The 17,985-nt window shown below is 33.1% G+C and overlaps 1 protein-coding gene across 1 annotated transcript; it reads right to left on the reverse strand.

The window, feature by feature from the left end:
- Nucleotides 1-7,798: 7,798 nt before the first annotated feature.
- LOC110942150 (chaperone protein dnaJ 11, chloroplastic) lies at nt 7,799-8,478 on the reverse strand. The gene has a single exon (XM_022183879.2). It carries the CDS (start codon nt 8,418-8,420, stop codon nt 7,944-7,946), a length of 477 nt encoding a protein of 158 aa, XP_022039571.1. The 5' UTR covers nt 8,421-8,478; the 3' UTR covers nt 7,799-7,943.
- Nucleotides 8,479-17,985: the final 9,507 nt, after the last annotated feature.

Genomic DNA, 17,985 nt, shown 5'->3' on the forward strand with positions numbered 1-17,985 from the left:
CAATTTGATTGCTAACACGTTCATTAGCGTCAAATATTAGTGATATTGGGCGGCTGTCAACCATTAGCACACTAGTTAATAACATGTGGCTGTTATCACATAAGGATTTGGTAATAACTAAACGTGTTTGGCTTTTTTAAAACAATTTGATTGATAGACTTAATGCACTCGTTATCGTCACAACAACAACAACAACAACCATACCCAGTATGATCCCATATATAGCGAAGCTATTGATAGGGTCTGGGGAGGGTAGGATGTAGGTACGCCTTACCTCTATCCCAGGGGATAGAGAGGCTGCTTCCAATGAGACCCCCGGCTCCAAAAACCATAACCAAGACATAAGCTTCTAAAAACATATATAAGCATGCCACTACTACAAAAAGATAGAAATAAAAATAATAATAAACGGATAAATAAGTAAGTGCTTGTTAGTAAAACTACGACACCGAGAATAGGTGAAAACATATATATATATATATATATATATATATATATATATATATATATATATATATATATATATATATATATAAAACTATATCACACCTCATAGAAACTGAAAAAATAAACTCATAAGATAGGAATCTAAGCTAAAAAACCATGCCAAACTCCTAAAAATCTTTAACCTTAATCCTGCGTCTCCACGAAGATCTGTCCTCGACCATGTCCTCAAAGAGGTGCAAATCTAGCAAATCTTGTCTAATCCGCTCATCCCACGTCATTTTCGGTCTGCCTCTACTCCTCCTTCCATCTATCGCGAGTGTTTCAACTATTCTAACCGGGTCTGTCGTCTGCCTCCTCCTGACATGCCCAAACCATCTCAGTCTCCCCTCCCTTATCTTGTCTGAAATACTTGCAACTCCTAATCTTTCTCTTAAAACCTCATTTCTTATCTTGCCAAACCTAGTGTGCCGACACATCCATCTTAGCATCCTCATCTCTGCTACCTCTAACTTTCGAGCATGAATTTTCTTGATGGCCCAACAATCTGTTCCGTATAACATAGAGGGTCTAATTGCAACCCTATAAAATTTCCCTTTTAATTTAACAGGGAACCTCTTGTCGCACAACACCCCTGTGGCTGCTCTCCACCTACACCATCCAGCCTGGATACGGTGAGTTACGTCACTGTCTATCTCTCCATTGCTCTGAACAAACGATCCTAGATACTTGAACTTAGTTGCCTGTGGAACCACCTGGCCCTCAATGGTGATCTGGGTGTCTTGCTCATCGCCTGCTCCACTAAAATCACAGTAAAGGTATTCAGTCTTAGAGCGACTTATCCTCAAACCTTTGCATTCTAAGGCTACCCGCCAATCTTCTAACCTCGCATTAAAGCTCTGTTTACTTTCTTCAATCAACACAATATCGTCTGCAAAAAGCAAGCACCACGGAACTGACTCCTGAATCGACTTTGACAACTCATCTAGGACAATCGCAAATAGAAAAGGGCTCAACGCTGACCCTTGGTGGAGTCCTACTTCCACAGGAAAGAAATCAGTATCCCCTACCGGTGCACGAACACTAGTGTTAGTCTTAACATACATATCCTTAATTAAATCTATATATTTACTAGGTACCCCTCTATCCTCTAAACTGTCACATATCAATCCACGTGGCACATTGTCATACGCCTTTTCTAAATCAATGAACACCATATGTTAATAACATATTAGTGAATTTGGACGACCCTCAACCATTAGCAAATTTGTTAATAACATGTGGCCCTTATCACATAAGGATTTGGTAATAACTAAACGTGTTTGGCTTTTTTAAAACAATTTGATTGGTAGACTTAACGCACTCGTTGTTGTCACATATTAGTGAATTTGGACGACCTCAACCATTAGCACACTTGTTATTAACATGTGTTCGTTATTATTAACACACTCATTATTGTCGCACATTAGTGAATTTGGACGACCCTAAACCATTACGCCTAAATTGTCTTTTTTTTCAATTAAGTAGACTGGTTTAAGCTCTTTTAATCCGCACGCACACACTAAACATGTTTTAAGCTTTTCTGTTTTAGCTATTTTCTTAAGAGTTAACTCTTTCAAAATGCTTTGAGCTTGACAAGTATTATAATAAGTTTAGCAAACTAAACTCTTCTATATTAAGTACAAAACCTAAAAATTTTATCTTTTTTTGCAAATTTGCTTGTCGTTGTGTAAAATAAATATAATCAATAACTCCAATAGTTTATGAAACAACAAAAGGACTTTAGTTCTCTATACACAATTGAAATTTGTGCCAAATTGGGTATATTCTAATACGAATAACCTTTTTCATATCAAACTCAAATGTAACCTAAATTCGCGGATTAAAATATTTCATATAGATCGGCTGACTCAGCTCTACACATGTGTAATGGTCATGTGAGCGTGAGAGCCCCTCTACCCCATCATCAGTACACCCATGCAAGGCTAGCCCAAGGTTTTTGGGGGCCCAAAGCAAATTTGAAAATAAAGACCCTTCTCATAACTTCTTTCAGTTTAAAATGGTCAGATAGGTTAATACAGATTAATACCTTAGTAATGAATGAATAAATAGATAATGTGTTTCCTTCTCTGTCGCATTTTTGATTGCCTAAATCCATAATATCACCCCTAAATTGCATGTGTAGCATCCTTCCATTTCTGCTTACGTAGCTTCACTTTTTTTTCACATTCACTAAACCTGGCCTTAGCAACACAATTCAGAAAAAAAAACCCACCTTTCAATATTCAATGTTTAACTAAGAATGCATGCGTGTGTATCAAAACTCATGAGGCTAAAAACAATATTTTAAAAACCGGTTTAAATCAGCTGGTTGAACCGGTCAAACCGGATGCTTGGCCGGCACGAATCATACCGGTAAATTAAGAAAATGCCACAGAAGTTGTACCGCCGGTAAATTGGGTTATACCGGTTTAAACTGGTAAACCAGTACCGGTTCATACCGGGCCAAAGATCAGAATTTTAAACTTTAAATTTTTAGGTGCCTAAAAAAGGTGACTATTTACCTTCTTAGTTAAAGTATAAAACTAAGCGCCCATAATTGACAATTCACATCAATCAAACTTCTTCCTCACTCAAATATATAAAATCATTGGGTTTTTCAAATTAAGTTCTTCAACCGATCATCCAGGTTTACCATCTTTTGACTTTTGTTCAATCATTCATGTTGTTAATTGTTATAGTGTTTGCTAATTGCTATATAATGGGTATTTAATCATGAACTTTTGGATATTTTTTTATTATAGATTAACTTTTGGAATATTTTTTTATTATGGAATGATGTACTTTTGGATTTTTTTTTTTTTTTGAGTAAAAATTATATTGTATGGATTTATAGAGTTAATTAGTCAACACGGTTGAACCACCCGAGACAATACGATTCAACCGGTTAAACCATTTTTAAGTCTAACCCGGTATAATTAAAATACCGATTTTTAAAACATTGGCTAAAAGCCTAAGACCCTAAATGTCCATTAACCACACCAACAACTACTATGCAACAAACACCACATATAATCTTTGGAACCGGAGACATGGGGCTAAAAGCCTAAGACCCTAAAGTTCCATTAACCACACAAACAACTACTATGCAACACCACATATAATCTTATGGCTAGACGCGGTTGTGTCACAACTAACAAAAGCCAAACAAGCATAACCATAATCGGTTATATGATTTTTTTTATAACTGATTTTTATGGTTATGGCTAATTGCGTATAAATAATTAGTTGATCGAACCGTGATTGTTTAAAAAATAACATATTGGTTATCGGTTAATCTTCTTTGTAAAATAAAAATTGCGAATATTTAAACTCGAAACATCATTATTGAAATTAGTTTGAATCCAACCATGTTGTTAACTGAACCATCTTATTTAACATGTAACCATCAAAGGGTCTTTGGTCTAGCAATACCTGTTGGAAAATTTCGAAATTGCTTAGATAAATCTGAAGTCGTGTAATCACTTTCAGATCAAACAATTGGAGTGGCTACCAATCTTTGATCGGATAAAATCAGATTTGATTCTAGATTTCTGTATGAGAATTTGATTGAGAGAATTTTGAGGGATTTGACGAACTGCTAATTCGTCTAGGGTTTGGAAAAACGTTTGAGAGAGCGTATTTACAGTTTTCCATAACTGCCTGCAGTTTTTGTTTTGAACAAAAACACCTTTGGTCCCTCATGTTTCAAAAACACCTTGCACCCAGCCAGGGGCTGCCGCCCCTTGGACCCCGCTTCTCTCGGGGGCGCTGCCCCCTTGGATCCCCCATTAGTCCCGATGACATTCAAATAAGCATGCACTCTTATTTGTATGTCACGCGCAATCTCAAATTACACTAAAATATCCAATAATACCAAACTGTGTAAAACAGTGTTCAACGCCAGAAGTCGAGGGTTCGGGTTCCATGGTATATAATGGTGTAGAATTAGATATAAATTAGACTGCTCTTAAAATTTTCTAACATATAACAAAACCAATCCATAATAACCTATGGGTGTTCAATATTTGATTCGAATTTAAAATGTTCGAAATTTGACTTGATTCGAAGTCGACTATCAACCTTCGAGTTCGATTCGATTCAAATCAAATACAAATTTATGATTTTCAATTCAATTTGATTCAAAGATCGAATTCAAATTATACATACATTTATAAACATACACACATATGGAAAAAACTTCTAATATTAAGCCAAGCTCTAAAAGCCTTATAATTAGTTTGTAGTATTAAAAAATAAAAGTAAAATAATATATATATTTTTAGTCAATTTGAAATAAATTGAATTTATTCAAATTCGATTTGAATTCGGGTTTTAAATACAAATTGAATTGAATTTCGAATTGGGCATAAAATTCGAAGACGAATTTGAATCGAATAAATCAAATCTTAATCGAATACGAATTCAGATAAAAAATAAAAATTTAATAAATTTGATTCGATTAATTAGAAAACTCGTTATTCAATTTGTTGAACACCTCTGTTAAATAAACTATAAGAGGATGTATTGTGGAGGCGCTAAGGTCTGCCATGTCGGGGGGGGGGGGTGGTGTTTAAGAAATTTTCAATATATATATATATATATATATATATATATATATATATAGGGAGCCGCTAGAATGAAAACCACCTCGAGTTGTAAGAACCGCGAGAACTACACCCCACGGAGCGCCGTTCGCCAAGATTTTTTTTTACAAGTAGATGTGTATATTATAAACACAGCCGTAAAAAATCATGGCGAACGGCGCTCCGTGGGGTGTAGTTTTTTACACCACAAGTTTGGTGAAAAAAAAAAAGAAAAAAGAAAAAAAATTAAAAAACACCAAACTTGTGGTGTAAAAAACTACACCCCACGGAGCGCCGTTTGCCATGATTTTTTACGGCTGTGTTTATAATACACACATCTACTTGTACAAAAAAAATCATGGCGAACGGCGCTCCGTGGGGTGTAGTTCTCGCGGTTCTTACAACTCGGGGTGGTTTTCATTTTAGCAGCCCCCTATATATATATAGGGGAAGGTTCAAATGAAAACCACTAGTTATTGTAAAAACTCGAAAACTAATTAAAAAAAGCCAAAAAAACATACAAAAAAATTTTTTTTTAATTTTTTTTTTTTTGCAATCAAAATTTCGCAGGTTTTTTAATATAAAAAAAAAAATTTGTGTAGTGCACATGTGTAATACTGCACATATGTATGTGTACTACACATGTGTATTATTACACATGTGCACTACACAAATTTTTTTTTTTTTTTTTTTTGAAAAAAAGTTTTTTTTATATATAAAAACTAGCGATTTTTATAAAAAAAATTGAAAAAAAAATTGTGTATTTTTTAGGCTTTTTTTAGTTAGTTTTCGAGTTTTCACAATAAAAGTGGTTTTCATTTGAACCATCCCCTATATATATATATATATATATATATATATATATATATATAGGGTAAAGATCCTGTAAAAAGTGCTCAAAGTGTAAGAAGTGTGAGAAGGGTATTATAACACTATATATAATACTATATAACACCATATAAACACCGTATAACAATATGTAACACCATATAATACCATATAACACTATGTAACACTATATATCATTATATAACAAATATAACACTATACATCTATCATAGACATGCTATCAGACAACCTATAGTGTTATATTTATTATATAATGATATATAGTGTTACATAGTGTTATATGGTATTATATGGTGTTACATATTGTTATACGATGTTTATATGGTGTTATATAGTATTATATATAGTGTTATAATACACTTCTCACACTTTTTACACTTTGAGCACTTTTTACCGGATCCTCTACCTATATATATATATATATTTTTGCTATTCGTTCCGGTTTTCTTCAATATTTTTATACTTTTTCCCCAACTTTATACTTAGTTACATTTTTAGTTAATATTAGTATTTTTACTTAAATTTAAAGTATTAAACAAGTATTCTGAAATTAATAACATGATTATAATCAATAATAAGAAACTGGTTGACATTCACATTATCACGAGATTTCTTGTGTATGAAATGTAAAACCACTAATGCGACAACAGTTTTTTTACATTTCATTTCATCATTACACAGTCTACGTTATAACTTTTAAATCTTTGACACTAGAGGGTTCTCGCGTTTTCCGGCGGACTTTCGATCGGTATCGGTTCTGTAAATTTATCGTATCGATACGATATTGGCACTCGATAGAGTAACCAAAGGAGATAAAAACGAATAGCGGTATTGACACCGATATCGTTCGGATGATTTTGGTTAAAAAATATACTCCATTGTTAAACTAAAAGCATAACAAAAGTAATGGTACGGGTACCGATGTTCAGACGGTATCAGTTTGGTTCTTCACGCTAAAGAAGAAATCAATTATATTTGACTGTTTAATTTTAATGTAGATAAATACAAATACGTTGCAATAATATATTCATAATTTAATAAACGCGTTATCTTAAGTTGTATTATTAGTATAACGAAAATAGGAAACGATGTTAATTTATATTAAAATTTAAAAATATAATCAACGTTTATTAATAAAATAAAAATTATTAATTTTTATACTTTTTTTAAAAATCAAAATAAAATATACCTAATATCGGATCGGTTAAAACTTTAACCCACGTTCGTGCAAGTGCTTCCAACTTATCCGGTGTCCAAGGAATGTTATCCGCCTGGTTGCGTTTTGGGTATAAAATCGTCATTTACGACTAAAGAAACGTAGTCTTCAAACTCGAGTGCAGTTTGACTAAAGGTTGGGACGGTGGCATTTGTGGTATTTGTGATTGCATTTGCATTTGCATTTGCATTTGATGTTTGTATTGAATTTGCCAAGCATTTGGAGTTTGGCTAAACTCACTAAACGAAAATGGATCCATCGATGTCATGGGATACACAAGTAGGGGTTGAGTCGAAGGAGTAGCGGGTATGTTCGGAAAGAATGGACGCGGGTTTGATCGGCTCAGATCCATGAGTTTTTTTGATAAATAGTTGAGAAAAATTTAGAATGTCAATTGAAAAATGGTTAAAGGGGTTTAAATAGAAAAAAATAATTAAAGTTTTTTTTTTTTAAATTGTTGCATAACGTCTCTTTCCAACGTTTCTTTCTCTTCTCTTCGGGGCGATCGGGATAAATGTGCCAATGGCACTGAAATGTCTTCCGGGGGGTGTTCCCGATCGGCCGATCCCATACCCCATCGTCTTATAACTCATGTGAGTTTTTATTTTACCATAAATTTATTTTCATTTACTGTAACTAAAAGTTATATTTAAAAAATATATAATTATGCGTAATGTAATATGTAATTTCAGTTAATATCCCCAACATATTATAGTTTTGACAAGAACTAATGGTTAAAAATTAGGATTACATTTGAATATTTTAATCCAATCTTCTTACAACTAAAACAAATCCAAGTTAACACTACTCTACCAACACTGATCAGTCTCCCACCGCCGTCCGGCATAAACTCCGGCACCGTTATACACTCCCGCTCGCCGTTCAAATCCAGTCCTCAACTTCAAATCATACAACGCTCGTGAAGTCGGATCCGACAACGTAACATAAGCATTCCGAATCTCAATAAAATCACGATCATCATTCCGGTTCGAACCGGAAGCATCCGGATGATACCGTTTCGCTAAACTCCGGTACGCAGATTTGATCTCGGAAGCCGTTGCGTTTCTGTTCACATTCAAAACGTCATATAAACTCGTTGTTTTCATTGTAGTGGATTCAACGAACGGTTCATCGATTACTGCATGAAGTGATGCTTTAGGAGTGTAGTTTTGGTTTCTGATATGTACATTTGATGTCCATTCGGTTGAATTTGCCGGTGATAAGCGGCGGTTGTTGAAGAATCGGAGAGAGGTTGCTCCGGCGGAGGTTGTTAGGGTTCCGGCCATGTTGATCTGATTGAAAATTGGGGATTATTTTGAGAATGATTTGATTGAATGTGGAAGAAATAATGTATGGTGACTAATTTATACTCCAATTTTGGGGATTCTTTTTTTACTTTAAAAAAAAATTAGAGTAAGTTACGTTTTTAGCCCCTGTGTCATATCACTTTTACTATATTAGCCTAAAATAAGAATTTTTAACATATCTGCCCCTATGGTCTCTAAAACTAACCATTTTAGCCCCCATAGTCTCTATACCTAACCACTTTGGCCCCCATGATCTCCATACTTAGGAGCCAAAATGGTTAGTTATAGAGACCATGGGGGCAGATATGTTAAAATTTCTTATTTTAGGCTAATATAGTAAAAGTGATATAACCACAGAGGCTAAAAACGTAATTTACTAAAAAAATATTATTATTGTTTGGGGGTTTATGGGGCGCCAACCTTTCGCCGCTGTTTGTTTCTTAGATTGATTTTTCCAGAAGGAATATTGCTAAGGATAGATGTGTTTACAAGTGTTGTTGTGGATTGTACAAGTTTGTTGAAGAGAGGAGGTTTGGATATGGAAATTTTGGGTCTGGAAAAGGGAATACAAGGTTGTGGGCAGATTGTTTGGCTATCCAATTGGCTTCTTGTCTTTTTCTTAATTAATTAAACAAATAATAACTGTATTAGTTAAGTGGCCTAATCATGTGATTAGAACTTAGTAGTTACAATTATTAACAACACAGTCGTAATACGTTTCGGCCTGTTAAACGGGGTCAAGAGACAAAAGGCTCTAGTAATTGACGCTAGTTGAGTTTTTAATTGATTTGTTATATGTGAAAAAGTGGTTTAGTTATAATGTTGTACTAGCTTACAACCCCGTGTATTACACGGGTTAAATGACGAGAAAATGTAAATTATAAACTTGTATATAATCCTTATTAATGAAATGACTTATTTAGATAAAATACTAAAACAAAAGAACAGTTAATTTTCGCTATTTAAAATAATTTTCTAAGTTTTTACTTCTCTTTTGAGATACTACAATCCATTTTATTATGTCTTAAAAAGAAGTAACACTAAAAAATAAAAAAAATAATGATCATAAAATTATAAGTATTTTTAAAAATAATTATAAGTTATGAGGTTATGATAATGAATTGTAATTAAATTCTACTATGTATATAAATGATATAATAAATACTTTGATATAAATACTATTTTTAGATATACGGATCATGAGACAAGATACGAATATTATCATTGTACAGAAAATATTACATATTAAAAAATCATACTAAAAATAAAGTATACGTTTAAAAAAATAGGACTAAAGTTTTTTAAACTATAAATTTGAGCGTCTACAACAACTTTTTAATTAGTAATTGACATTTAAATATTCAAATTAAAATTTTTATAATATTATATAATGTCTTTATTTAGCATAATGATAATGTCTTTAGTTGCGTAATATGATTAAAATTAAGTTTAATATTTAAAACTCAATGTTATTAGGAAGTTGGACCATTTTTTAAGATGAAAACATATTGATAGTAACATAAATTTAGAATTGGAATAAAATATTGAACACGTGTATTACACGGCTTAAGTAAATATAATGTTATATACTTAATAAAAAAATATGTCTTTTAAAAACCATTTAGTGTTCGCTTTAAAGATAATTTGATACTTTATTTAGATAATCCGCTTGTAATTTTAGTCTTCTAAGTCATATACTATAAGTACTTGTAAATATGATTTGATACTTTATTAGTAAATTATTGTTTATATCCAAATAATATATTTTATCTTAACAAATATATATGGTTAGGGTAAAATGAAAATTTATACAAGTTGTGAGAACTTAGAGAACCCGGCCTTACAAAAGGTTTTTTGAAATTTTTTATAAGGGGTGTGAATGAGCGGTTAAAGACTCAGAACGTTAAACTTTTTTATTTTGAATTCAAGTGGTTAAAACCACTAAAACATAGGGACTCAAAAAGTAATTTAGTATTAATTAATTTTGAAATTATACGTTTGATCTCTAACTATATTAAATAATATTATACTTATTATATTATTTGATACATTTATATTTGTTATAGATAATTATTAATTAAATTTGACTTTATACGTTTATATCTCTAACTATATTAATAAATATTATATTATATTTTATGTATAAAAATTAATATGTAATACTATTATTAAAAGGGAGGAGGCACCAGAGAGTGACATGTGTACATAAAGATTTTTGTTTATTAGTATAGAAAGATGTTCAATGTCTACTTGGTAATGACTTAACACTTTAACCATGACATGTAGTTAAAACCGATATATATAATATAATCAAAACTTACTAATGCATATATAGCGGTGTTGCAAGAATCGCTAGGCGCTAGTCGGTCGATGAGTTACCGACTAGCGATCAATCGAAATTAATCAGATTAGGATTTTATTTGTAATTCTAAGCGTTATATGTATATACACAAATTTTCATATGTGTTTTTTAAGTATACATGTTTTAACATATTTTTAACACATATTTTCAAGTAGATAGAATTAATTACTGAAATTTACATGTTTTAGTCAAGAATCTGACTGGAATCGCTAGACGGCCACCGATTTGGCCAATTATGACCGAAGTTGACCATTGTTGACCATCTACTGATTAATTGACCGATTAGATAAAAATTAATCGGTAAATCTCTGATTAGCGATTAATCAGGAGCATATATTCTTGTGTTCTTTATTTTTTCTACTTCTTTTTGTAAACAACATGACTAATGTGTAATCTCATGAAGTTAATGTGAAAATATCGTAAAAAAACAAATCCAAATGTAATCATACCATGTTCTATGATTTTGTAATTGTTTTTTTACCTTTTTTTTGTAAACGACATAAAAATGATGTGTTTATAAAAATGTACTTCTAGTGATCGACAAAAAAAAGCTCTTGAGCACAAGCAAAGTATAAAGTTGGTGTGTTATAATCATTAAAATAACTTGTAACCACAATGCAACCAATTTAAAATTATGAAGCACTAGTTTGGTATCCAATGAACCTGACCAACGTTTAAATTGGGGCATCTTAGTTATTTATAAAAGTGGTGGCGTGGTGTATTTTGTCTTAAAATTTATTGTCACAGTATTTTTTTTTGTTTTTCTAACGGTAAATTTGGATCACTGACGGACTACTGTAGTATCATCGTGCCACCAGCAGAACCACCCGATCATATCCATCTCTACTAGGCATAATGCCTATACACCAATTCAGCAGGAAACCCAATAAATATGGGAAAACCCCCCCTTGTGGGAATCGAACCCGGGACCTATTGGTCCCAAAGTCTTATCTCACCTCCAAGATGCCACTAGGCTATAAATCCATGGGCTATTGTCATAGTATTAAATACGTAAAATTATTCTTGTGACGTTTTCAAAATTATGTCGCATCATAGTTGGTTTTTTTTCTTAAAAAAACACCAATTATTGTGATCAGTGTTGCAGAAATCGGCCTAGGCGGCCGATTAATCTGCGCCTAGGCGCTAGGCGGCCACTTACTGCCTAATTTTGAGCTAGTCGGTCAATTAATCGGCCATGGTCAAAGTCGGTCCTAGGCGGTACCTAGGCGGTCCTAGGCGGTCAAAAATCGGATTAATCGGACTATATTAATCGGTCAAAATCGGTCCTAGGCGGTCAAAATTGGTCAAAATCGGTCAAAATCGAACCATACTATCTGAAACTTGAAGTATTTATGTGAATTTTGAAGTATTATTTTTATATTATTGGGTATATATATATAATTTTGAAAAAATACATATAAAAATCCCATTCCGATTAATCCCTAGGCGGTACCTCACCGCCCGACTAGCGCCTAGCGCCTTCTACAACATTGATCGTGATTAGTAATCTTTTAACACGTGTGTTATTTAAAGATTTTTAGGAAAACTTAAAAACTCTGAAAAATATGCTATTTGTATTGACGATAGCCAGAACGGAATTAAAAAAATAGTAGTTGTAGATTTATAATCAAATCTAATTTTTGTAAAGCTTTTAACTTTTGTTTCGGTCGTTCTTTGATCGATATAAACGCTAGTGACGACAAACATAGAGACGAAGGCGGTGGCCGGTGTGTAAGTAGAATATGGCGGAAGTTGAAGGATGTGACAAGATGAAGATGTCGGAAACCTTTTGTCTCACTAATAAGATTCATGGGCGGCTCTTTAGGTGTGCGGGGAGGACTTTCGCACAAGGCCCGATTTTTCGAGGGGCACGGGATTTTTAAAAAAAAATCGATATATATATATGTTATTTTTTAAAAAAAATTGTACACACATAACAAATCCAATATAGAGGCCCATTATCAAAAGATTTGTATTTTTTTATAACTTACCCAACTTAATAATAGGTTTATTGGGCCCAATCCAATAGTAAAATGATTAGAAAAAAGAAATACGCGGCAGGAAACTGGACGGACGAACGGCATATGAGCCCATTTTTCAAGCTCGAACAAGATACGTAAATTCTCAGAGAAGCCACTGATAAGATTCTCTCTTTATTCTTTTCTTTGACATATCCACTCTTTTTAATCAGCTCTGAAAATAAGTCTTCTTTTATTGTTTTCTTCAACGTATGTCAAGATGTTTTCAATAGACTGATAACCCCTCACACCCCTTGTCTTTCACCACAACACAACTCTCTTGTGACACATCAAAAGATTAGCATAGACTCATAAAGAGAGAAAGGATACACATAACTTACCTTGAAAGTGAAATAAAAAAATCGTTTGTTTCTTTCAACTTTTTAACACTTGACACATGATTACTCCCATGATTGACAATTCAAGTTTTTAAGAAAAAATTTATCTAAAAATGAAAATGCAAGTAAATATTCATAGTCCAAAGTCTTTTTTTTTTTTTTTTTTTTATCAAATATAACTAAATATACTTCTTAAGTATGTCATTCGATTACTACTTTCATCGTTGTGCAGTCCACAACCATTCAAGGTCTAACATAATAATACTAATTTGGATAATTTAATATATCAAGTGGCTACTCATCGACATAAAATGAACGTATAAATAAAGGTACATGATTTAAGAATAACTAGCCACATTGACTTTCTTTAGTTTCAACATTGACTTTGGCATTTGTATTATTGATAAGGGCATTCGGACTCCACCTTCTAGAGGGTCAAATATAAGGGGAGAAATCCGTAATATCCACTTAGTGTATCCATTCGGGTTTTATATCTTGTCTGGCCTTCGTTTTATATATCTTGGAATTTTTGTTGTTAAAAAAAATCCACTCATTGTATCCATTATGAATGTTTACGGTCTGGCTCTAATGATTTGACGAGATTAATAGACTAAACTTGCCGATTTAGCTCGGTATAGACGATCAGACCCATTTCAACGGTTTTTGAACATTCTTAACATCCATAAATTCATAACACAAAAAGTGGGGCATATTCGCTCTTGTTGTCTAATCTTCTGAAAAATTGGACCCGTCATCGAACTAGTCACCATGCTATTGTACTCGTCACACTTGTTAAACCGAACAGAGTAACGTCATAATTAATTTTAAAAAATATTTATATATTACATAAAATTTAAATGCAAATTGAATGTTGGTTGTATTTAAAAGACATATGTTGTTTAAAAAAAGAGTCAATAAAATTATCTTTTAAGGGATAGTATTAAATTCACTTATATTGTTAAAAAATATATGATTGAAAAGTTTTTCTTCTTATTCAAAACATGTCCAACTACTAAATTGTGTTATCGGTTCAACCGGTTATAAACAGAATATACAAAGTTATTGAGAGTGATGATGTGACACTAAATCGATAAAACTTATTGAGTTAACAACTAACAACTTTTTACTATTGTTGTTAGAAGTAATAAATGTGACATCATTCGATATAAAGCGACTAAAATCTCATTTCTAAGTTATTATTGATAAAACGAATAACCAGTATAAACAACTAATATTGAAATAGATGTTTAATTGTAGTATTGAAGAATTACTAACAATGTTTTTGTATCTAAGTTATGAGTTCAGTATTATATTTCTTTAAACTTATAATAAAGGTTTGAAAAAGGTTTAATAATACTTAGAGGACCCGGGGTGGGTTGTTTTTGTTCCGTGATGAATTCCACCACGCCGTTATACACGGCCGCCACTCACATCCACCACGCGTGGAAGAGTTAACGCGTTGTGGTGGTCACGCGTTGAACTTTGGAACTTTGTGTATGGTGGGTTGTACTCTAGTGCTGAGGAGTTGTACACTGATGGAATAAATAAAAAAGGTTGTAATACCATCACTAGTGATACCACCCCCTCTACATTTCTATCACTAGTGATAGAATATTGGTTGTGCACATGGCATGACTTGATTGAATAGTGGGAGTGATAGATTCTATCACTAGTGAACCACCCCTAGTCCCCTTAATGATTGGTTAATCATTAGCAAATAGATGCCAAGTGTAAGTTCATAATTATTCTTTTAGTATCCGATTCCAATAAAGTATTTGTTTATCGGATAAAGTCGTAGACAGTTATATACAAAAGAAATAAATATTTAACGGGTTCATCATCACCGCTATGTTGTTGAGCTTTCTATTTCTATATACAAGTTTAAAATATAGTAATATAATCAAATAGTATAAGCTAACTTCTAGAATTTCTTCAAAGAAAAAAAACTGTTTTTTAGCATTAATTATAGTACAATGATACGATGGGACTCACCTATCGACATTTGGTGGTATGCATTTAGAAATGATTGTCTCTTGAAGTTGTTAACTTGGTATATTCGTATGTGAAGAAATACTAAGTCAACACATGGTTGGACTTAGAGGTGTAGTCTCATATATGATGGTTAATCTTTATCCTTTCTTCTTGATCAATCCTGTAAAACGAAATAGCACCGGTGAACTCGTTACAAGGAGGTGGATGAGTTGGGGGTTCTCCTTGTAACCACCCTCCCTCCTGCGTGAGGATCAAATTTGCTTTGAGGAAATAAGTGTGTGATAGAATGAGAGAGTAAGGGAAGCGATCCTTGAACCTGATAGTGAAGTCCTCTATTTTTAACCGAAGGGTTTCGAAGGAGGTAGGAGCCAGCTAGTCGTTCGTCAGCTGTCACTCAAGGAGAATATCCGTTTTGTCTCTCCTGACACGATAGGACCATTTATCTGTACTAGGGTTGACTTGGCATAATGTTATTCGCTCCACCGCAGCGTCCTCTAGTACTTTTTGTCTGGTTGTCGCTAGTTGTCGCCAGTGCTCTCCCTGTCGTCATCAATGGTGTCCTTTTCCTTAGTTGTCACGTGGTGTCCTTTTCCTTGGAACCACGTGGTGTCACGTGGTGTCCTTTTCCTTAGTTGTCACGTGGTGTCCTTTTCCTTAGTTGTCACGTGGTTGTCACGTGTCGTCAACAATGGTGTCCTTTTCCTTAGTTGTCACAACCTTGGAGATTCTGCGACAGAATCTGACATCCAATGATTGATGCCACGTGGTGTCCTTTTCCTTAGTTGTCGCCAGTGCTCTCCCTGTCGTCATCAATGGTGCCCCACGTCTCTCTCCAGGCTTGTCTATCGACCTTCTAGATCTTATTTGGACACCGAAGCTTCTATGATGGTATGGTCCTTTGGGTGCACGCATGCGCACGCTCTTTAGAACCATACCCCTTCAATATAGGTAAGATCTGGATGAGAAATGAGTTTAAACTTGTAAAAGTTGGTGAAAGCAATAATTCTTCATGCAAAGTATTATTAGATCACCATTACTTGATGAAAAGTCACATTTTTATATCTAACTAGGATTACGACCCGCCGGAATGCGGCGGGGATTCTTTAGTTATAACTAAGTCGGTCTAGGACCCGTACATTATGTTAACCCTGTCAAACGGGGAATAAATAGACGATGTAAAACGTTCACCCACACACTCATGTTGCATCGTGTTAACTCGCAAAATTTAGAACGAAACGTAAAAACGTTAAGCCAAAGACACACGTTGCGATGTGTTATGTCACAAAATTTAGAACCAAGCATAAAGCAAAAAATTTGCGGAAAATGAAAACTATAAAGGAACAAAGTTGAAAGTAAAAAACTTATGAGAATAAATAGCAAAAGATAAAAAGTTTTGGGTTAAAAGTAAAAAACAAATAGTTTTGGGTTAAAAGTAATTTATGAAATACTTTTGGGTGAAAAGTAAAAAAAAAAAAACCATTTTTTTTTGGAAAACCCCTAAAGCCAATGTTACGACAACCATATGCATAACCAGTTTTTCTTTAAAAAACCCACAAAGTACACATCGCGTTGCAGCGGGGCGTAAAACGGTGTCAAATAGTACCAATGTCACACAACCGTCATCGACCACCAACACTGACTCGACCTAGGATATGCGTGTTGCGAAACCTTTCAAACATGGAAAAATAGAGGCAAAAACGTTGAACCACACATGTACGTTACGTCGTATTAACTCGAAAAATTTAGAACTATACGTAAAACGGAAATTTGCGAAAGATGAAAAGTATAAGTGACAAAAGTTGTGAAGTTAAATTGCAAATAATGAAAAGTTTTGGGTTAAAGTTAAAAAAAACAAATTATATAGGGTTAAAATTACAAAAGGTAAAAACATTTGGGTTAAAAGTAAAAAGTCAAGTTTTTTTTGAATAATGTGCAAAGCATAATGTACAAGTTGATATGCACCAAAAATTTGCTTCTTTATAAGGGTATAATAAGAGTCGCGCTCTTTCATAAAAAGTTACACTATTTCAAACAATATAACAAAAAGACAACTTTACAAAAATGACTAAATGAGGTACCATTGTATCTATAAATAGGCTATTACATAACACACAAAAAAAAACTCACATAACACGTATGAAGAGTTTCAGTTCACACAAGAACTAAAATCTATACACTACACTACACAGAGATTAAAACCCTCATAACTACGTAAAAGAGTTTCACTTTGACAAATTTATCTATTTAAGAACATATAAAAAGAATATGTTAATGTAGCCCTATATGTAGATGATATGCTAATTGGGGGAATAAATTGAAAAAAAAAATCAAAAGTACCAAGGATATGATATGAAATATACGAGTTTACCAGACGTAATATTTGAGGGTTGGGTCGTTTTAGACAATCATTCTCATTATGCTAAGCAACTTATGGCGAGTCAAATGTTGTGACATCGTAATACTTGAGAAGTAGTTAAACGTGTGAGTTCGTTTCATTCTTGCATGTTTTTTGGGATTGTAAACCTTTTAACAAAAAGGTGTATGCCAGATGTGTTTACAATTTCTGTTAGGGCTAGCAAATGTGTTTTAGTGGGTTTAACATGTCTCTGACGACGCGAAAAACACAAGTTATAAACATGGATACGACTCGTTTAACTAACTTATATCCAATGTCTATAACACAATTGTATGTTTTATGTACCAAGAACCATAAATGATGGATCCTAACCTTCTAATTTTAATTATTTAAAAAAGTTAAATAATTATTAAAAAAATAAAAAAATCACATGGTATTTTTCAGTAAACAAGTCTAATCGTGTTTTATAAAAGTTATC

Source organism: Helianthus annuus, chromosome 5, assembly GCF_002127325.2.
Source record: "Helianthus annuus cultivar XRQ/B chromosome 5, HanXRQr2.0-SUNRISE, whole genome shotgun sequence".
In the NCBI taxonomy this organism is placed as follows: domain Eukaryota; kingdom Viridiplantae; phylum Streptophyta; class Magnoliopsida; order Asterales; family Asteraceae; genus Helianthus; species Helianthus annuus.

Excerpts from the sequence above, each read along its gene's own strand:
- LOC110942150 (XM_022183879.2), bottom strand. The coding sequence starts at position 8,420 with ATGGCCGGAACCCTAACAACCTCCGCCGGAGCAACCTCTCTCCGATTC.